The 23,055-nt window shown below is 42.8% G+C and overlaps 1 protein-coding gene across 1 annotated transcript; it reads right to left on the bottom strand.

The window, feature by feature from the left end:
• Positions 1-7,838: 7,838 nt before the first annotated feature.
• Positions 7,839-15,122, bottom strand: KCTD18 (potassium channel tetramerization domain containing 18). The gene is given in 10 exon segments (XM_054169069.1): positions 7,839-7,876; positions 7,879-8,378; positions 8,611-8,701; positions 9,617-9,655; positions 9,658-9,708; positions 11,104-11,311; positions 12,210-12,372; positions 12,374-12,410; positions 13,868-14,042; positions 14,865-15,122. Coding segments are annotated over 10 exon segments (1,560 nt in total).
• Between the last annotated feature and the right edge of the window lie 7,933 nt (positions 15,123-23,055).

Genomic DNA, 23,055 nt, shown 5'->3' with positions numbered 1-23,055 from the left:
GAATACCTCCAGGGAGTGTGACTCCTCCATCTTCCAGGGAGCCTGTTCCAATGCCTGACCACCCTTTCAGTAAAGAAATTCTTCCTAATATCCAGCTTAAACCTTCCCTGGTGCAGTGAGGCCATTAGCTCTTGTCCTGTCATGGTACACCTGGATGTTTTGGATAAATGAAATTCCAGAATCTGTTGTGCACACCCATCAGATAGCTTTTCAGATTTGACCTGCGGCCTTAGTCTGACGTGTAATCTCACTGTAGAGATGTAAGATCATTTCCTTTTGGATATCACACAGGAATCACAGGAATCCTTGCCTCTTGTCCTTACATAGTTTGTCAAAGTTATTTGTATCTTTTTTTTGGAACTCTTCAAAAAACAACAAAAAAGGAAATATAACTTATCTGTAATTACTTTTACTCCTTCTATAGAGCTTCTGCACTTGACAGGGCTATTGAAAGTTACTACCCCCTGGAAGTCAGCTTTTCATAAGCAGGCTCCTGGAAATAAAATCTGTAAGAAGTCATAACTCAGCACAACAGGACCTCCTTGAGGCTCACTGTGAGAGAGCAAGGACTAACAGGTGAGAGACAACATTTCAAGTACGTTTTCTGTGATGAGAGATGCAAGCATGAATGCTCAGTTTGGTTGGGCTGGGGAGTGGGCTGGTGCTGGGAGCACTGCAGTCTCGGCACACCAGGTGTGGTTTAGCATCACAATTATGTGTTTGAAGTGCATGGTGTGGCCATGCCCTGAAGGATAGCTGTGTCAGAAGGGAAGCGCTTCATCTTCCATTTGGGTGTCTGTGTGCTTGGAATGCTGTGGTATGGTTAAGACTGGGAATGGGCTGGTATCCAGAGGGACCTGGGTGGGCTGAGGAGAATCTCATGAGGTTCAATAAGGTAGACTGCAAGGTCCTGCACCTAGGTTGGGGTGACTCTTGATATGAATACAGACTTTGGGGGATGATGAGATTGAGAGCAGCCCTGCAGAGAAGAACTTGGGGGTACCGATAGATGAGAAGCTGAATGAGAGCCAGCAATGTGTACTTGCAGCCCAGAAGCTGGGCTGCATTGAAAAAAGTCAAGAGAGATGATTCTGCCCCTGTGCTCTGCTCTGGTGAGACCTCACCTGCAGTACTGTGTTCAGCTCTGGGATCCTTTAACACAAGAGAGACATGGACCTGACAGAGCAGCTCCCACAAAATTGATCAGAGGACTGGAGCATCTCTCCTGTGAAGACAGGCTAAAAGAATTGGGGCTGTTCAGTCTGGAGAACAGAAGGCTCCAAGGAGACCTTAGATCTGCATTTCAGTATCTGAAGGGGACCTACAGGAAGGCTAGAGAGGGACTGTTTAGAAGGGCTTGTGATAGGATGAGGGACAATGGTTTGAAAGTGGAGCAGGGCAGATTTAGGTTGGACATAAGTTCTGTACAATGAGAGTGGTGAAATACTGGAACAGGCTGCCCAGGGATGTGGTTGAGGCCACATCTCTGGAGACATTCAGGGTCGACCTTGTTGCGGCTCTGAGCAACCCGCTCTAGTTGGAGGTGTCCCTGCTGACTGCAGGGGGGTCAGACAACATGACCTTTGAGGGTCCCTTCCAACCCAATTTAACCTGTGAATCTGTGATACCTGTCAATTTCTAGCAGTGTTCTGCTGGCCACAATACTTTAAAGTAACTGAGTGCTCTTGGGCCCATCTTCAACAGAACTCTTTTTGTTAGTGTTCTAATTACAGAGCTAGCTGTCCGATACTCCTTTTCATGTGAAAGATTTGTATGGGGGTCAGGGAGGGAATTCAAGGGCAGGACAAGTCTTAACTTTCAGGACAGCCAACTTTTTGTTACAAGTACCCTGACTTTGCAAAGCAAATGCAGCTGTCTGGCATCACTCAAGACACAAACATGGAATTGCTGCTGTGCCTTGTATACACTTTCTAAAGTGGAAACACACCTTAAAGCACATTATTTTAAAGCAGGTTAGACCTGTTTGTCAGTTGTGTAAGATTAAACTGAGTGATGGCAGAACTCAGCAAAATCAAGGACCAAATACACAGCTGAAAAACTAGAAAGAGGGTAACAGTAGTGATAAGACTAGGGGGAATGGAGCAAAACTAGAAGTGAGTAGATTCAGATTGGGTATTAGGAAGAAGTTCTTTACCCTGAGGGTGGTGAGACACTGGAACAGGTTGCCCAGAGAGGTGGTAAAAACCCTATCCCTGGAGGTTTTTGAGTCCAGGCTGGATGTGGCTCTGAGCAACCTGATCTAGGTGTCTCTGCCCATGGCAGGAGGGTTGGAACTAGATTATCCTCGAGATCATTTCCAACCCTGACAATTCTGATTCTCTGTTTGGAAAAAAAAAGGTCAAAACCATAAAATATCTTAATATGTTTGAAAATGTCACCCTGAAAGAGAAATTAAGTCTGGAAGGGAGCAGTGATCTTGCAGTGACTCCCTGGATCGTGCTCTGGGCTGGTTTGGTTGGCAGCTCTCAGTGTGTTTCTCCATGGAGTGACTGGGCTGCATCAATATTTGATACATCAGTTGTGTCCTTCCTGGTCATACACTTGTGAGTACAGCTTAGGGCTCAGGTCCCACTACTACTGAAGATACAAAAGAAACCTGCCAGAAATTTGAGACATAGTTATTTGTTGTGGCAAATTACTGAAGGAAACTGGTCATGGATGTTGTACCACAGACACTGGAATGAGTCAAAGTGCCCAAACTAAATACATATATATTACATGTACCTGTATACACACAGTAAGTACAGGGGCAGGGAACTCCTGCCCCAAGGGTGCTGCAGGTGTTGCCATCTTTTTGTGGTGGCTGAAGAGGCTTGAGCCACAGATAGACACTAGGAGTGACAATGGAGATACCTGGGATTGGAATCCTGTGGATACAACTCCAGAATAAAAGAGCTCCAGCTGCCAGCCTGCCCACTGCAAATTCAACTGCTGTTGAATTCAACTTGGAGCACTGACCCCCTCCCCACCTCCAGGGCAGCTCCTCTGCCAGGGCAGTGAGTGCTGTGGGCTGTGGCATATACAGACCAGCCTGTGCTGGTCTATGTAAGTGGCACTGGCTGGGGCTGGCAACTGCTTTTATCCAGGAAGTCGTCAGTGTGAAGCATGGCATTGACCCCACTGGAACCAACTACAGCAACAGCCATTGGCTCAACGTCTGCTGCAGTGAAAGCTGCTAAGCTGCTTTGGGAACACTGTAGCCTTGATGACAACAGCGTTGTCTCTCCAGTGAAATGCAGTGACGTGGAAGGGAACACAGCAGAGCTCCCATCGCACTGGTGCAGGTTCCTCAGCACAGGTAACAAGTGTATGCCTTGTGCCATCTGGGTGGGCCTGGAGCATGGCACAATGTGTGCTGTGTGTTCAGGCCCCTTTGGACAGATCTCCTGTCCCAACTTTGTCTGGGCTGAAGAAGTCCCCAAGTAGGTGGGACTCCCAAAATGCCAGATCAACTCAGTGCAGGACTTCTTGATGCTGGGCCAGAAGGAAAGTAAGTGGAACAGATTGAAAGAAAAAAAAGAGGTAGCTTTGGTGTTTCTTTCCATGTCCCTAGTTTACAACAAGCCTGATGAAAGTTCTCCCTGAGGACCTGTGGTAACAAGCCTAAGACACAAAATAATGTCTGTTTGCTTATATCCAGTACAAATGAATTCTCTGTACTCTGAAGCATACAGATAAACTTAGCACTGTTTGGATCACAGGTGATAACAGGCCCTCTGCATCACAAGCCCCTGAGTAATCACAGAAATTTTACTTGGAATTGTATTTTTCTTGTCTCCTTAACTCACACAATGCTGCCATGTTATTCTTTGAAGGGTAACAGTGCCAAAGTGAGAACTGACTGACTGGAGAAGTCACAGGATTTGTAAGAAATACTGAATGCATCAAACTACACCAGTGAGATGTATGGCAGCCTTCAGAGTACAGCTGTGAGATACCAGCAATTGCGAGGATTACTCAGTTTGAATCACTTCCTGCTAATGGTCTCTCCTATAATGCTTGATAATGTCACAAAGACCCAAGCTAATGCCACACCACTTGGCCACATATCTAATCCCAGCTATAGAACTGCAGCTCCCCTTCTGTAGCTTCCCCAGCCACACTGGGCTATACCCCAGTTTACCAGTGCAGATGCAGAAGCAGCTTCTGCTTCCTGGGGAAGTTAGACATCTAAGTGACACGCTAAGGAAAAGTGCAGACTTTCAAGACTTGGGAACAGAGACCTTAGAAGAAGTTTTAACCTGCAGGATACTCACACTAGTAGAATTTCTTGTTCCAGGCCTGCAAACTCACAGCCTGTTATCCTGGTAAGGGGATGACTCAGGCTGCCAAGAGGGCCAATGGCATCCTGGCCTGCATCAGGAACAGTGTGGCCAGCAGGAGCAGGGAGGTCATTCTGCCCCTGTACACTGCACTGGTTAGGCCACACCTTGAGTACTGTGTCCAGTTCTGGGCCCCTCAGTTTAGGAAGGATGTTGACTTGCTGGAGCGTGTCCAGAGAAGGGCAATGAAGTTGGTGAGGGGTTTGGAAGACAAGCCCTACGAGGAAAGGCTGAGGGAGCTGGGGTTGCTTAGCCTGGAGAAGAGGAGACTCGGGGTGACCTTATTGCTCTCTACAACTACCTGAAGGGAGGTTGTAGACAGGCGGAGGTTGGTTTCTTCTCCCAGGCAGCCAGCACCAGAACAAGAGGACACAGTCTCAGGCTGTGCCAGGGGAGGTTTAGGCTGGATGTTAGGAAGAAGTTCTATACAGAGAGAGTGATTGCCCATTGGAATGGGCTGCCCGGGGAGGTGGTGGAGTCACCATCACTGGAGGTGTTCAGGAGGAGACTTGATGGGGTGCTTGGTGCCATGGTTTAGTTGATTAGGTGGGTTGGATTGGTTGATAGGTTGGATGTAATGATCTTGAAGGTCTCTTCCAACCTGGTTTATTCTATTCTAAGACTCAACCTGGGGTTGGCAGGTTTCATTTACTTGCAGCTATTGGTCTCCCAAGAGAATATTAAATTCTGTTGCACTTCCATATATTAAAAGCCCTTTGAGCAAGTAAGGGCAAAGCTATAGTGGAAGTCCCCGTGAAGGTTAGTGCTATTCAGCTATCATAAACCTGTTCAGTATCAATCCATCAGCTAAGAGAAACTTATCTGTGAATCATGCTATGATAGACACCACAGGTGCCTACAGCTAAGTTAAAAGGCTGTGTTTACATTTTGTCCAATTAAAAATAAAATGAAGTTGCTCAACAAACCAAAACCACTTAGCCTTGCTTTGCCTCCCCTCTACTGCCACTTCCCTGGTGTATTTGCTGAAATTCAAGGGAGTTTTGTTTTAACCACAACCCACTGTGGGGCAGGGATGAAAAGTCACTGTAAGGCAAGCTACATGAAGATTACTCAAACCAGTCCTGTGCTACCAGCTAGTGCACACTTGAAGTCCTACAGAATTATTCTGAAGCTTTTTTTGTATAGGCAGGGCAAAATTCCATACTCAGAGCTATCTTAAGGGTCTTTCCCAACCTGACTCTCTGATTGTAGAATCACTGTAGATTGTTTCTGTGTTTGTAGAAGCCTTCTAAATCCTCCAGAAGCTGAAGAGGAAAGAAATCTGCTTTAGGACACATTGTCGAAAGATTTAAAGGTACATGGTTAAGTACTCAGCTATTCAGTTGTGGCAGATTGGGCTGGGTGCCTCTTGCTGCTGCCACACAGGGTGCACCTCTGGTACCCTGGGTGTCCAGCCCAATGGGTGGACACAGGAAGCTGCATATTACATTCCCATAATGTCCTGCTCCCTATAAATCCATCAGCAAGGTCTCACCCTTTCTCTTTCTTCACTTGCTGCTCCTGTGGTAGATGCTCCCTATCTGGTAATGGGAGTTATCTCAAGGCCTCTTGGGCCTGGTTAGGCCTAATGCCAGGAGGAGAGGGGGAAGGGCAATCTCAGATCTGGACAGCTGAGATTAGCCTAACAGTGGAGGGGGGGAAGAAAGAGCCCTGTGGGGTTTGAGTGTACCCTCAGGTAGGAAGAAGGGAAATCTTGGGAGGCTGTCTGGATATGCTTTGGGTTTCTTTTGTCACTGTGCTTGTAGCTCTCTCTAGAACACTCACTGCTTTTCCATTTCAATTTTCCATCGCTTCTGCAATCCATTTGTGTGAGTCTCATCATTTTTCTGCCCCGGTGGGAGGCAAGAGAGGATCTGCCTCAACCTGGCACATCAGTAAATAGTGAAGTGGAAGTCATGCAAAGGGTAAGTTTTAAAACTGGCTTTTCAGACAAATTATTGCGAAAAGGCAAATTTCCCACCCTTAGTGTCAGTGATAAACAGGAAAATACCTTTTTCTTGGTATCTTTCCCTGATTTTTGCCTTGGCCTTTCTTCAGTGAAACTTTTTCGTTGTTGAAATAGGAAAAGCCTTGAGATTGTCCTCTTCATCTTTAAGAAACGCCTCCTAGCTCGAAGATTCTGAATGTTTGTTTACAATATCCAGAAGCAGAAAATGACAGTGCAGCATACCTATACAGGGACTACAGTTCATGGCTGTCTCCTTAAAATAGAGTTAGCACATGAAAATGTGGGCTTTTTCCTTGTGCAAATCATATTTTATGTCCTTGTGGTTATGAAAAAAATGCTGAGAAATGTGACCACTTCTAAATGATCTCAAAAATAAAGCATTTGAAGAACTGTTTTGTAATTCTAATAGCCTCAGGAATTTTAAGAATGTGGTATTTTGGCAATGTGATAGGACTTCTAAACAGCTGGATTTCCTGTGCTGGAAAAGCAAAAGCAGTAGCAAAACCAACAAAGCAACTGTAAGCAAGGAAGAGCACAAAATAAAAGTCAGGTTTCGTTCACTGATCTGAACAACTGAAAGGGCTTTTTAAAATTTGTGAGACAATGCTGGCTTTCTTCTGCTTGCAGACATAGCAGCCCCCTGCTTCAGGATCGTTACTCAACATTTACCCTGGCACAAGGAGGTCTCTTCTCTCCTGCTGCGGGGCAAGGAGAGGTTCTTTTATATTTCTTCAAACCAAGGCATCTCTGTTAGCAGTGCTTTGCTGCCAGAAGTTGAGGTTGTCCCTTCCTCATTTGCAAGGACCTGCAGGACACAGGGAGGCCAGCTCTAAGGTGCCCTGCAGCTGCAGGAAACACCCCCACCAAAGCAGGGCAATACAAAATGCCAAGGCTGCAGCAGCTGGCTCACCAGTGGCGGATCACACCATGGCACCAGACTCAGGTCTATGGAAGAAATAGCCTCGTTGCTCCCTTAGCAGGCTTCTCCCCTTCCTGCATTCCTGACTTTTGTCACTGTGTGCAAGCAAGGGTGGTCCCTGTCACTGCTCTGCATAACAGAATGGTGCCTCAACACCACTGGAGCTGCCAGGAAGTGCGTTCAACATTTGGATCCTTGCAGTACTCAGGATGTCACACACTTGCACCCTAATGACAGCCACTTACTGTTACCTACTTTTCCCCACTTTAAAGATACAGCTGGAGTATATCAGTAGTTAACATTAAGCATATTTAAAGTTGATAAAGAGGTTGTTTTTGACTGCTGACAGAACCACAGCTGTGAGGTAACTGTTGCATTAGACTCTGCATGCGCTGCTTGAGGGGGGTATTAAATCTGTTCTCCTTCCTACCCAACATCTGAAAAGTACTAGAAATAAAACAGAAAACACATTTCATGCCTCACTTGTCCAGTGACAAACGTTTTCATCATCATTTTCCACCAAATCTTTGAGTAAGCGACCACATGAGGTCATGATCTCTTCTTTGACCAGATGATGCAAAGCTACCCAGTCGGGCCGCATCAAACATCATCCATCTGCGTTCTCATTCCTAAGGTTAACACTATTAATACAGCTGGTTCCTCCTCCTTCAGTACCATGGAAGTGGTAAGAATTTCAGCAGCAGCACTGTCCTGCCCGTTTGATTTACTGACTAGAGGAAAAGATGGCTGAGATGGTGTCTTAAGAAGGGGAGTTCGCTTCAGCTTTACTACACGGCTGCTTACAGGCTTCTGAGATGCTGTGGTCTCCAACACCATCTGACATAGTGCCTCACTGTCAGCACTCTGCCTTCCACAGGCTGCCCAGGAACTGATGGGCACTGAGGTGCATGTTGTGGGAAGAGTTTTGGAAGCTACTTTGTGCACTGACAAACTTTCACCATTGGGTCTCTTAAGAGTGACTGCAGAATGTGAAGCACTGCAAGCAGCCACCTTTAATGCAGTGGAGTTTTTGACTTTGATGTGGGTACTTGTGGAGGGACCTAAGAACCTGATTGGCTTGGGACCCACTTTACGTGGTAAATAGTCTTCTTCAGTGAAGTCGATTAATTGTCTGGAAAACAAAGAACTTCAGCTAAAGAGACAAACTGTGTTCATAAAGTACTCTTTTTATAACACTGTTACAGAACAAACTGCAACAGCCACTCATGAAAGATGGTTTGTCTCCAGCAAGATCAGTCCTGCGATGAAGCTCTTGGATTCTGGGGCATTTGAGCAATAGCAAACCAGAGAACCCTCTGCATTGATAACTACATTAAAACATTGCAGCCACCCTGCAAGTCAGCCTACCTTTTATGGACTGGGGCATATGGTGTAAACTGCCTTTCAATGGCTGTTCTTCAAGGGTCCAGCATTCAATCAGCTCCTGAGGCACTCTCTAGTAGCTGACACCTACAATTCAAAGGGACATTGTGTTGATGAGCTGAAAGAACATAGTCAATATGATGTTAGACTTCACACCTGACTAAATGAATGCATGCATTTTATTATGTAGAATTTCAGCTTTGGAACTGTGCTGACGGGAGTTGCTTACAGCCATTGTAGGGCAGCAATTGTTCACCTGTACTCCATACAGCACAGAGGACACTGAGGTGCTGGAGCAGATGCAAAGAAGAGCAACTAAGCTGGTGAAGGGCCTAGAGAATGAGTCTGATGAAGCACAGCTGCAGGAACTGGGACTATTTAGTTTGAGGAAGAGGAGGCTGAAGAGAGACCTTATCACCCTCTACAACCACCTGAAAGGACAAGGTAGAAAGGCAGGTGCTGGTCTCATCTCACAGGTAATTAGTGATAGAATAAGAGGGAACAGCCTCAAGCTCCACCAGGGTAAATTTAGACTAGACATTAGGAAAATTTTTTTCACTGCAAGAGTAGTCAAGCATTGGAACAGGATACCCAGGGAAGTTGTGGAGTCACCATGCCTGGATGTGTTTAAAGGTCGTTTACATGTGGCACTTAGCAGCATGGTTTACTGGTGAACTTGGTAGAGTAAGGTTAATGGTTGGACCTGATGATCTCAAGGGTCTTTTCCAACCTGAATGATTCTGGGGCTTCCACCAGAGTGCCCAACACTAGAAGGCCATCAGCCCTTGCATGTGCTGGCTCTCACTAGTACATCCATTCACATCACCCTGGTGCAACATCCCTTGAGACTTCTAATAGCCACTACTATGAGATATTTTACAGCATGTTATTTATAGAGTAAGTGAAAATACACAGAGCTTTTATTATAATTAATCAAGTACTTTTCTTACATTGTTCTGTAAGAAAGCAGTACTACTGGAATTAAAAAAAATAATACTCTACCTCTTCCTTCCCAGATGTCGAAAGCATCCATCATCTTTTCAACTCAGCCACTGAGTAATAGCTCCAGATGTACTGGACGTTATTTTCAGCTTCTGTAAAAAGATTGTTTTTAAGGTAGCAGTTATGTGGTAGATCTAGACAAGTCCTTACAAGTGTAGCAGGGATTAAATGGATCATTCTTTCTACCAAATCCTAACTATAAGGATTTAACAGTAAATGTTCTGTCAAGTAGAAGGGAAAATGTTACTTAATTTCATATTTTTTTTTTAAGTAAGAGGTGCTGAATAGCTAAAAATTAATATCCCTGGGGAAAAAAAAATGTTGTTCATAAAATAATTAAGGCTGCATCAAAAGACACATGGCCAGCAGATCAGATTCTGCCACTCTGCTCTGGTAAGACTTCACGTGGGGTATTGTGTCCAGCTTTGGAACCCTCGGCATAGGATGGACATGGACCTGATGGAATGGGTCCACAGGAGGGTCACAAAGCTGACTGGTGTGCTGGAGAACCTCTGCTACAAGGACAGGCTGAGGGAGCTGGGGTTGTTTCACCTGCAGAAGAGAAGGCTCTGGGGACCTAATAGCAGCCTTGCAGTACCTGAAGGGGGCCTAGAAGAAGGCTACAGAGGGACTGTTTACAAAGGCCTGCAGTGACTGGATGAGAAGCATTGATTTGAAATTAGAGGAGACTTAGATTGGATGTTAGGAACAAGTTCTTTACCATGAGGGTGGTAGAACACTGCAATAGGTTGCCCAAGGAGGTAGGTGGGGCCCCATCTCTGGAAATATGCATGGTCATGTTTGATAAGGCTATGAGCAGCCTGATCTAGTGGAGGATGTCCCTGCTGACTGCAGCAGGGTTGGACTACATGACCTTTGGAGCTCCCTTCCTCAAGCTTCAATCCATTCCCTCTTGTCCTGTCACTTCAAGCCCTTGTAAAAAGCCCCTTCCTGGCTTTCTTGTAGGCCCCCTTCAGGTACTGGAAGCTGCTCTAAGGTCTCTCTGGAGCTGCCTTTTCTCTGGGCTGTCCTAGCCTGTCCTCACAGTGGAGGTTCTCCAGCTCTCTGATCATCTTCATGACCTCCTCTGGACCTGCTCCAGCAGCATCATGTCCTCCTTGTGCTGGGGGCACCAGAACTAGAAGCAGTATTGCAAGTGAGCTCTCATGAGAGCAGAATAGAGGGGAAGAATCATCTCCTTCATCCTGCTGCTCACACTACTTTTAATGCAGCCCAGGACTTGGTTGCTTTGTGGGCTGCCAGCGACCATTGCCAGCTCATGCTGAGCAAGGCTGTTCTTGAGCCACTCTTTGCCCAGCCTGTATTTGTGCTTGGGATTAACCAGCTGTTTCTGAAGCTAGAAAGACTCTAATTACTTCCAAAGAGTGACAGTATAACAGTGCTGTATAATGCTACAGAGGTGAGTATTTAGGTATTGTACTATGTGAGTGTTCATTCTCCCCTGGTAGTGCTTTCCTCTGTCTGACCTGAGTCATCTTACCTTTTGTAAATGCGTTTACTATGAGTTTTTGCTCCTAGCTCCTTATTCATTGCCTTGGTCCCATCAGCTCTTGTGGCATACACACCAATAATTTTATTTTCACAGCTTGCTCCGGAAGTGTTGAGATAGTGCAGGACCCAAACTGTAGGCTTGGTACAAACTAAATCATAAGAATCACAGAAGTCTAACAAAGCCTGGGGAAAACAAACAAAACACACCATAAACCACCCAATACAGAATATTAATAGGAATACAATATTTTTAGTTGAATAAGCTTTCATATTCATGTACTGGTGAGCTCTTTAGTAATTCAAGGATGTAGTTTCTCTAGAGTAATGTGTGCACCATTTCTTATCTGATGTTAACAGAAAATATTGTACAACTAGGAGAAATTCACGGAAAGGCAACACAAATACCTAAGGGCAGGGCAAATTCCTAATATGAAGAGAAGCTGACAGGCATGGAAATTTCTTTTTGGAAAAGAAATGAATAAGGGAGAATGTGAAATATATGGAACAATAGCTTAAGACAACATAGATGACTGTCAGAATTACCACAGCCATCCATATCTGGTAAGTTATGGAGTTTATTTCCTATCAGTTAATTATAATTAGCTTTTAAGTTACAGTATCATTAAACCAGACAAACCTTAGGATTTTAAATAGTATGTTATTTAATCCTTTCTTGTTCTACAAAATGCCCAAGTACATTTTATCTATGAAGTGGGAGAATGGATTTGTAAAAATTAAAAATCTATTTCACAACCCCAAATATCTTGAAGGGGTCAAATCTAATCTCAAGTGAAATTTGAAGCCAAATAGAGAACTAAACAACATCATTTCCACCATACAAGCTTTACAGCAGACTTGAAATGAAACAACAGTTTATATTTTACTCTGTTTTACATGAAATGATGGGAAAAGCTGACATCTGTACCACCATGGCTGAGCTGTCAGCTCTAGGATTTAACCCGAAGCTTTAAGGTTACTGGTGATTTCATGTGGTGATTGAAAAAGTGCCAACTTGCATATACTGTAATTTATCTGATGCTACTGCATGGTGCAGGTTAAAAAAGGTAAGAAATGTCAAGACCTTTTTAAGCTCTATATTTGACCTTAAAGAATAAGTCTCCACTTCGTTAGCCAAGTGGTCAGACAGACTGTATGGATAAGGGATGCCAAAATAATCTGCTTCCTCTTGCAGTGCAGTTCGAACTTGTGCATCCTCAGGAATCCGAACTTCTCCGTGAAGATAATTTAAACAGGCTTCCATCTCTATCTATTAAACATGCTCCTGAAAACATCAATAAAAGTATTTTAAATACTTCAGTAAGTTCCACCTAAACTCAAGGAAAAACTTCTTTGCTGTGAGGGTGACAAGAACCCTGGAACAGGCTGCCCAGAGAGGCTGGGGCGTCTCCTTCTCTGGAGAGATTCCAAACCAACCTGGACACTGTGATCCTGAGTGACCTGCTGTGGGTGACCCTGCTTTAGCAGGAGGGGTGGACTAGGTAATCTCCTGAGATCCTTTCCAACCCTCAACATGCTGGGATGCTGGGATTCTTCACCAAGTGAATACAGACTTGTCACATTCCACAAAATCATCACGTAAAGGCTTTTTGTAAAACTTCCGTACTAGTTTTACTTACTTAGAAGGACTGAGTATACTTTATTATTTCCAACTACTCTTGTCTTCTTGGAATATTTGTTACTTGCAGATCAAATTCTAAGCATAGTAAAGATTTCTTTGGAATTTCAGTGACATCACTAATCTGCACAGGACCCTGCCAACATACAACCTCAGCTGTACTCCATTTAAATGCTAACATCTAATCCTGGGGCATGAGTTTCTAATTCCAACTGCAGATACAGCTTTCCTTGCTATTGCAAAAAGCTGTTTCAATTTTGGTTCTAGGCAATTTAAAGAGTTAAAAGTAGCATCAGCTCCAGTGTACCTCTAGTCTAATCCTCCCTGAACATTACTCAAGTTTTACATTATTTATTTCTTTTTCTGTCTATTTTGCCCGTAGGGCTCAAGGATAACTACAGAAATACATCTGTATACAATAGGCTGTTGCCTGCAACTGAAAGATGACATCAAAGCCCTGCTGGTAAGAATGCTAAACATTTCAGATAGTTTAAACAGTTAGAAGCATGTAACAAGGTAGTAGTATTTTCCATCCATCATATCTTTAAACTGGACACACTGTGGCAAGATTTCCAAGTCAGAAATAAATGTGAAATTTGATCCTTGAATAGTCTTATTCAGCTTTCTTATCAAGCCATGGTTGATAAATTTTTAAAAATGTTAAAAACTGCAAACTTTACTGGCTAATTAGGTATTCTGAAAAAAAGGTAAGACCCAAATCTCCTTATGTAATGAACAGAGAGAGTGAGATGCCTCTGGACAATATAGGGGTTAATAAACATCACCCAAGTGAAATGCCAAATGCTAGGCCAACTTCAATTTCATCTATTTTCAAAGCCACAGTTTGGACTAGGACAGGGCAGAAGCACTGTACAAACATGCATGTTTGCAAACCTGTAGTCATGTGGCATTCAGATTAATTACTCTTAAGTATGAAGTCATACATGCATAATTATTTTACATCCTGGAATTACAGAAGCCAGCTGATTCTCAGCAGATTGGGAAAAGAGATACACTATAAAATGCATAAATATATAGAGGAGCATGTTTTTGGCACAGAGCTCCTGGTCAGAATGTCACATTTACAGCTTAAATGCATTTACCTGATTCATCCACTTTGAGAGGGAAGCATCCCCTAAACATGGAGGCGAGCATCAAGTCCTTAAAGCGGCACAAAGACTCACGCCTGGCCACGTAGAAACATCCTCGCACATTAAGTCGCAGAATACCCTGCATGTCTTCAGTCTTGCCCTCTTCCAATTTATTTGCAAATGGTATCTATCAATTACAAGATCTTATAGTCTGAAACAGATACAAACAAAAGTAAATCTCATGCCCAACTCAGCTCTTACATGTTTGTTAAACAGTATGGCAAATCAGCTTTCAGCACGGTTCTGGGCACATATTAGTGAAAACTGTCAATTATTCTACAGCTTTACTATAAAAAACAATGGCATTTTACTTTGCTACAAAACACAGAAGTTACTCTCGTGAGACAAAGGGGTAAATAGAATGCTTGCACATGCAAGCAGAGCTCTGGAAGGACATTCTGGGGAACTGTACTCTGAGTATAGTTCACAGCACTAAAAAATGTGCTAATTTTGTACTAGTGACACCTTGGCATCTCTAAAATCCTGTTTTTAATTAGAGTTGCTTTAACTAATTGTTGAAGCTGTCACATCCTTAATGCCATACTGCCAATATTTGTGCCTGCCTTAAACTCCATGCAGGCGGGAGGCCCTGTCTGGGCAGAAAAAAAAGTTAAAAATGGCAAAAGGAGCAAAAGAAAATATCAGAAATATTTGAGGTTTGTTTTGATTGGGTTTGTTTGCTTTTTGTTTTGTTTTTCTCTTAGAGCACGCCCTTTGAGGGGTGCTAATTCTCACCACCTGCCTTTGGCCCGGGCACCTACTGTTATTTCACCAAAATTAACTGAACTCGCAGCTGGGCAGCCATGCTCAGAGCAACAAGGGTTCTGCGCCACCAGGAAAGGGGAAAGCCCATCCCAGCCCCTCGGAGCCAGCCATTACGAGGCGGCATAGCTCAGGCCCGCCGGCAGCGAGGGGATCCCGGCGCGGAGCGGCCGCCATCCCACGTTACCTGCGCAGCCGCTTCCCTCGGCAGGACCGCCTGAGGGGCCGCCTCGGCTCCGCAAAATGGCGGCCGGGCGGCAGGAAGGGCTAGGCTGGAGCTGGGCGCGGAGCGGAGAGGAGAGGTGTCCGTGAGGCGTGGGGTGTCCGCGGCACCCTCTGCCTTCTCGGAGGCACCCCTGGCCGCCGGGGCTTGCCCACCCGCAGGTCGTCCGGCTGCAGGACCCACCCATGGTTCTGCTGCGCCTGTTTCTGCCGCCCTGCCCATAGGCGGCGCGGCTTTGGTGTCTATGCCCGCTGAAGTGAGGCCCAGCCACGGAAACTCGGCCACTCCGTAAGGCACAACACCACTTCTTTTTTTTTTTTTTTTTTTTTTTTTTTTTTTTTTTTTTTTTTGTAGGCTTAGTAATACCTCAATGTAAGTTGTTCTTTTAACCTGCAACGCTTCCGGGTTACTTCACGGTGATCCCGGAGCCTTTCTTGTCAGCCTTGGTTGGGGCAGTGGCTGCGGCCGACGGTAGACACCCCAGCAATAAAAGCCGATTTCAGCTGCGGCTGTATGGCCTGAGTCACAGCACCTTTCACAAGGGTAATGAGCTGGTGTGTGCTCGGCATCTGAAAACAGGCAGGTCTGCTTCAGTTAAAAACCTGGGGAAAAGGCATCAAAAATTAGCCTCAGGTCAGGCAATGTTTTCTGGCCTACTGTGACACGACTTGAGCAGACTAACTCACTAGTTTGTTTGCCAGCAGCAGTCTGTTTAATTCTTGCCTGCCTTTCCTGTTGCTTGCCTGTGAAATAAGGAGGGTTTGTCCTACTTAAGCCTTGTATGCATTTTTTAGAGCAAACTATTACTGCATTAAAATAGCATGGATGAATGCAAGCAAAGTGCTTGACCCAAATGGCTTACAAAACCAGTGTCCTATTAAAAGGAATTACTTATGTCTGGCATATAATTGCTCACTAAAATACATGCATAAGCAATGGAGAGGTGAAAAAAACAGATTCTCATTACACTTTTGTCTTGGCATTGTTTATGATCCAGCAGATCCATATCCTTTGCTGGGGCCTCCTGAGCTGGATGCTAAGTTTATCTTTGTTTACATTAGCAAATTAACTGAGTTGTGTCTGCAATACCTATTGATCTTGTATTATCCTGGGTTTTTTTAATGTGCCATTTCCCTTTGGAGGTGTTTTGTTACAGATACAATGTATTGAAAACTCCAAGATTACTTGCTAAAGGGTCAAATCAAAAGATGTGTAAGAAATAATTACATTGTTCCAACTGTGCAGTGCACTGTATCCTGATCTGTCACTACATTTTGATATTGAAACTGCCTAAATATTCTTAGGCTACGGTGTTTTCAGTTACTATTTAGGACCATAAGCTTATAATTCAGGATTCCCTTCAGTCAAGAAAAGGACTCTGCTCTGCCCTGGTGAGGCCACATCTGGAATATGGTGTTCAGTTCTGGGTGCCTCAGTTCAAGAAGGACCTCAAGGAGCTACTTGAAAGAGTCCAGCACACAGCCACAATGATGATGAAGGGCGTGGGGCTGGGTCTTTCTAGCTTGGAGAAGAGGAGCCTGAGGGGTGACCTTATTCATGTTTATAAAGATGTGAAGGGCAAATGTCAGGACAATGGAGCCAGGCTCTGCTCAGTGATGTCCAATGGGACCAGGGGCAGTGGGAGCAAGCTGGAGTAGAGGAACATAAGGAAAAACTTTGGGAGGATGGCAGAGCACCCCTTCCTTAAAGGCACAGCCTCAAACGGTCACACTATGTGATCCTGCTTTGGCGGGGGCTTGGACTGGATGATCTTTCAAGGTCCTTTCCAACCCCTAACATTCTGTTATTAAAGAGAAGAGTCATCTAAGTCCTATTGTGTTTGGTCCTAGTAGGGGGAATGACAAGTTCTCTTTGACATTGTGTATCTTAGAGTGATCCTTACTACTTAGAATCCTTCTCTTGTTATGACAATACCGATTTGCAGATGCTGATGACTTCGAGAAAGGTACACAAGAGACTCAGCAAGTTTCTTGTGTTATGCTTCTATTTCAGCGCCGGACACAGGTAGAATCATTTCAAAAGACCTGTGTACCTTCAGACAGTTTTGGGCAAACCTTTATACAAAAAGTTACCTGTCTGTCATGACAGAGGTATGTCAATATTTTGCAGAAAAGTCCAGATGCTTCCTATCTATACAAAGATTATCTATCTAAGAATAGCAGAAGTATACATATCATCCAGGTGTCCATTATCTAATACAAAAACCATCTTGTCTAGGACTAACAGAAGTAAGTCACTGAAAAATCCTCCTATTCCTTATCTATGCAGAGGCTGTCTGCCAACTCCTCTCCCCCTCCCTTCATTCCAGCATTTCAGCTAATGAGGAAAATTCTTATCTACTCTGTTATTCTGTTAATGAGAATATTCTGTTCATCACTGAGACTTCTGACCCATGCTGCTCTGAGGCTTGAGGCCCAAACCAAAAGCATCTTGTGTAAACTGGATCAATAATTCCATCAGCCCACAATCTTGCACTGGAATAATAAGTGTTTCCTTCCTTCTCAAACCTCCTAATAATTGTGTTGTCTAGATTCTTTACCTGGTGTTCAAAAGCTAATTGGCACGCAGTCAAGATATTTATTTGTTCCAGGTCTGTGCTGAAAAGGGTGCTAGGTGCTAAATTTACAAACTGGCCTCTTGGTTGAAATTCACGGTGGACATTGACACAGTAAAATACATTAGCTATGCCTCATGTCAACAGACCCTAACTCGCCATTGCTTTTTCTTTCTTGTTTCATCTTAAAGGTGCAGCTACCCTTAAAGTCACTGAATGTGCTCTGACGGTAAGGGGCTTATGTGGGTAGGGGGCCTCTTTAGCTAGGAGGTGTGGGTTTACTCATTATAATATTATTATGAGGCAAGTTCCGTGTCGCGTGCAGCAGGCTGGGGGACTTTGTTGACCTTACTAAACTGTCACGGTAGAACCAGAGAACAGTTCTGCCGTGGTTGGCGGCATTTAAGGCCGCGCTGAGGCAGGGCCGCACGCGTCCGCCCGGCTCCGGCTGCGCACCCTGGCTGCGGCCGCGGCCCAACGGCCCTTGGCGCCCGCGCAGCCGTTGGCGGCCCTGAGGCGAGGACTCCGCGAGGGAGGAAGGGGAGGGGGAAGCCACCTCCTCGGAGCGGTTTGCCGGCCCGCCACTCCCTTGTTCTCGCTAGTCATTGGAATTTATAGTGTTTATACAGAGGTTTATTTACATCTTCAATTTAAAGTTTGTTGCGACAGAGAGAAAGGTGGTCTGGTTGTATGGTGAAGAACTAAGGGCGTTTTTTCCCTTGTAAGAGTAAGCTTGGGTTGGTATTTTGAAGGAATGGACATGATTTAAAAATTTGGAATCCTTTTAGTCTTCACATTTATTAAATACTTTGCCATATCTGTGATAGTGTGACACTAAGTCTCGAGGAGCAATTCATTAACCTGCTTGACTTAGCTGAACAAAGGTAAAAAGTGAAGCAGTTTTCTCAGCTCCATAGAGAACAAATCCTGATAAGAGAAACACTGAAACAATTTTTTGAAGTGTGAGAAAGCTTATGTTGTATTATTTGGGCATTCTTCTTGACAGCTCACAGGTTCAGTCTGATGATGGATAAACAAGCAACTGCTAAATCACCTGCCATCTTCACCTCAGATGCTGTTAAAGGGCACATGAAGAAGAGGAGTGAAACATTACGAGCTGCGAAATGGAATGCTTCTTTAGCATCAAAAATAAAAACTAAATTAATAAGTAAGTTCTGTTAAAACGGAAGCTCTTTATTTAGAATGCATGACTTCAAAAGGAATAATCATGGAATCATAGAATGGTTTGGGTTGGAAGGAACCTTAAAGATCATCTAGTTCCAACTCATCTACCATGGGCAGGGACACCTTCAACTACCAGGTTGCTCAAGGCTTCATCCCACCTGGCCTCGAACACTTCCAGGGAGGGGGCATCCATGACTTCCCTGGGCAACTTGTTCCAGTGTCTCACCACCCTCACTGTAAAAAATTTCGTAATCTCCAGTCTAAACATGTCTTCCTTAAGATTCAACCCATTCTCTTTTGTCCTGGCACTACAAACCCTTCTAGAAAGTCCCTACCCAGCTTTCTTGTAGGCTCCTTCAGGTACTGGAGGGCTGCTCTAAGGACTCCCAGAGCCTTCTTTTCTCCAGGCTGAACAGCCCCAACTCTCTCAGCCTGTCCACATAGGGTAGGTTCTCCAGCCCTCAGATCATCTTCATGGCCTCCTCTAGACCCGCCACCCCACTTCATCATCACATCTCCAACCATAATAATTATACTTAACATGATTTGCTGTCTATTAAAAAATATTGATTTGATATGTTGAGAATTGTTAGTCTGAAAGTTAAACCACATGATTCTAAGTGCCACGTCCAATCCTTTTTTGAACACCTCCAGGGACAGTGACTCCACCACCTCCCTGGGCAGCACACTCCAGTGACCAATTACTCTTTGTGTGAAGAACTTAGGTATTTTACTATGATAACCATATTTTAAAAGGTCAATGATTTTATTCATTTTAGTACCCTGTTTTTTTGTATCCTAGATAGACATAGATGCTACAAATACACTTTGAGTACATTCTTAAAAAACACTGGCAAGCCAAAGAGCAAGCACTGAAAATACTCATGAGAAACAGATAAAGAACTTAGAATCATGTGGTTTAACTTTCAGACTAACAATTCTCAACATATCAAATCAATATTTTTTAATAGACAGCAAATCATGTTAAGTATAATTATTATAGTTGGGGACGTGATGATGAACTGGGGTGGTGGGTCTAGAGGAGGCCATGAAGATGATCTGAGGGCTGGAGAACCTTCCAAGCATGGAAGTGTTCAAGGCCAGATTGGATGAGGCCTTTAGCAACCTGGTCTGTTAGGAAGTGTCCCTGCCCATGGCAGGGGGCTTGAAACAAGATGATCTTCAAGGTCCCTTCCAGCCCAAATCATGCCATGATTCTATGAAAAATATTAATTTTCAGTGAAAAATTCAACAGTACACATGTCTAATGCTAATGTATTCTGGAAGATGCAGTAATGCAGGTACTTCACCAAGATGAACAGTATTTCATTGAATTTCAAAGCATGATGTTTGGATGAACAAGATTCCACTGTGTTGCCTGTTTCCCAAAACAAGGACCTGCAGTTTTGGATTATAGATCCAAACATAAGACAGTGAAGATACATAGTTGGAGCAGATTTCAAGCTAACCTTGCTCCTTTTTTGTACACTTTTAAAAGAGTATGGTCAGACTTGTCTGTTATCCTGAGTTTGAGTTGACTGTACACTATGTATGTGAGGCCAAAAACCCCTCACCCTGGTAACATAAAATGTCACTGGAATGAAAAAAGAACTTTCTGTAGTAGATATGAGTAGGCAGATTTTCACAAGGACAGTGGAAGACACATTTCTAATTTAAAGCTTTTATCTTTCTACTGTCAAAACTCACATTTATGCTTGAAATTTGTAAAATAGCTGTTGGGGGATTTTTAGAAATTTGGAAACATTTTTATGGCCATGAAAGTAGTAATTTTTTAATGCTTTCCTAGAATGACTTTAGTTTAGAAAATTCAGACTAGAGCAGAATCTGTGCATGAAATGAACTTGAAGCTGACAGAGTAGCCACGAGGATGACAACCAACAAAACCAGTATTATATTGGAAAATGTTAGGCTTTGCTCCTATTCCACAACACCTTACAGACAGATAGTGGCAATTCATGCAGAGAGAGCCTGGAGCTGAAACTGTTGGAAATAATATGATTTTATCTCCTTCAGATAACTCATCCATGTTTAAAGTATCTTTAAAACAAAATAATAAAGCGTTAGCTGTGGCTTTGAGTGTGGAGAAAGAAAATTCTCGGAAGCTAAAGAATGAGAAGATTTTGCTTTATATGGAAGTAGAAAAGCTGCAGCTTCAAAATACCTTGCTTCGTCAAAAACTAAACTGTTTGGTATGTTGCAAATAATTTCATTGAAACTTAGATCAGCTAAATCAAGCTTTTGTGTGTGGTTGGTATTTTAAATCACAATTTTAAGAAGCAAGTTAAAAAAAAAATTCATATTTGTGAAGTTTTATCATCTGGCAGATAGCATAGTATTGACATTTGATTTTTCTTTCATAGGATTTTTTTGTGTGTACATAGTATTTTGTACACCAGTGTATGAGTCTATCCATACCTATTTTAGTGTCAGCTTCACCTTTATATTATATAGGTACTGAGATGGTATTAAAAATCAGTTTGTGCTCAACTGAGTGTTACAAAAAACGCTCACAATGTAGATTCATGTTTCTATCTTTTCTTCAGCAAGAAGCCATTTAAAGGATACCTTTACATTTTTTATTTTACATGCAGAATAAAACTCTTAAAGAAATAGAAGCATTTTTGAACAATAACCTCGTGACTGCAATAGAGATAAGCAGTCTTTCTGAGGTAAGATTTTTTCCTTTTTTTTGAACCATTACCATATTGAACATACTTCCCAGGATATTTTCAAAGCATCTAAATGAGTGTAGTATTGAAATCATATATGCATTTTAAAATATTTGCCCCATTTCTTTTAAAACTTGGGGAGAAACCCTAGTCTACTGAAATCAATTACATTTTGCTGTTGTTCACACTAAAAATTTAGGATTCAATCTTGCTTACAAAGTATCTAAAAGGTAAATGTGAGTTAGCCCTGATGAAGTCACATAGTTAAAAACCAACACAAACAAACAAAAAACCCCAACCCAAAACGTAGTCTGCTGTGCTTTTCACCAATCACTGAGCTTGCTTAGTGCCTTGTGTGCAGAAGCATTCCCAGAAAACATGATCCCTGTTAGTCCTTGTGTCATAGCATAATTACAGTTCATTATAAAAATACATTGTTATCAGTTCTTAACAGTTGCTTAGTGGTGTTCTGTGCTTCTGTATGCATCCTGCATTTTGGTTACAGCTACATTTCAAAAAGTCTATACACTGCTTTGGCATGCAAGGCAGTTACAGAAGTGTTGCTACAAAGTATTTTCCTTTGAAATTATTGTGTGTGTTTGACTCACACCTTTCATCAGTACTTCAGAGTTTTCCCCATTCTATGGTGGTTTTATTTTCTTATGGCTATTTCTAATACTTTAAACATAAGAGAATGTTTAAACTGTTTCTACTTCCCCGCTGCTGTTCTTTTGAAAGAATCTCGGGAGTTCTCTTCCTCTGCCAGCTATTCCAAGTAATGCCGCTGATGACCAGTTCATGAGTACATGTCAGTCTGCTAGGTAGGTGGCAGAAGGTGGTAAGTGTCCATAGACTTTTTACAACTAGTCTTTGTTGTGAGCAAAGCACCTAAGGGCTGCTTTTGAGATAATGAGAAACAATTTCCTAATTCAGAAATTACCTATTTGCAACTTGGAATTTATGCATAGTAGACAAGATTTGTGTTTTGAGTAACTTGCATCTTCATGGGATCTCACCAGCACAAAGCAAGATTTCCTATCATATTTTATACATATTATTATTATAAATATTATTTTTAAAATGCTTAAGATAGAACTAAATTTCATACTTGTATTATTATGTTCTGTATTTATGCATTATTAGGGAATGTTTAAAGCAATTGAATGTTATGGCATAAAATGTTTCAATAGTCTTTAATTAAAACTTCCTCTTTTCAGATCAGTAGAATTGCCAGCAAAGATTCCTTTAATTGCAGCAGTTGGTGCAAAACAGCAAGACAGCCCTTCTCCGTGTGAAATAACAAACTCTTATAACTGTACCACTATTTTGACAAAGGAAATGCATTCAGATCAGGTCAAGTTTGCATTATCTTTGCCTTCTGGTACAAATATTCAGAAGTTAATTGAAACAGACCCATTGGAAACAGCCTTTGATGAAAATATATCTTTAAAAGGTACGATGTTCTTCTATACATGTGATTTATGTTGGAGAGCTATCTAAGAATTAGTATTTACTCATGTATTACCTGACAAAAGTATAGTAAGATTCCTAAACTAATAAAATATAGAATACTCACCCATAAGTGCAAATATCCTAGCAATTGCTTATACGTTCTTTGAAATAATGCAACTGAAATACAACAAAATTAATGTGACCAAAATAAAACTTTGATAGGATAACCAAAGAATAACTGAGGTAGCTATAG

This window comes from Dryobates pubescens, chromosome 2, assembly GCF_014839835.1.
Source record: "Dryobates pubescens isolate bDryPub1 chromosome 2, bDryPub1.pri, whole genome shotgun sequence".
Taxonomy (NCBI): domain Eukaryota; kingdom Metazoa; phylum Chordata; class Aves; order Piciformes; family Picidae; genus Dryobates; species Dryobates pubescens.
This window is presented reverse-complemented; position numbering and strand designations above follow the sequence as displayed.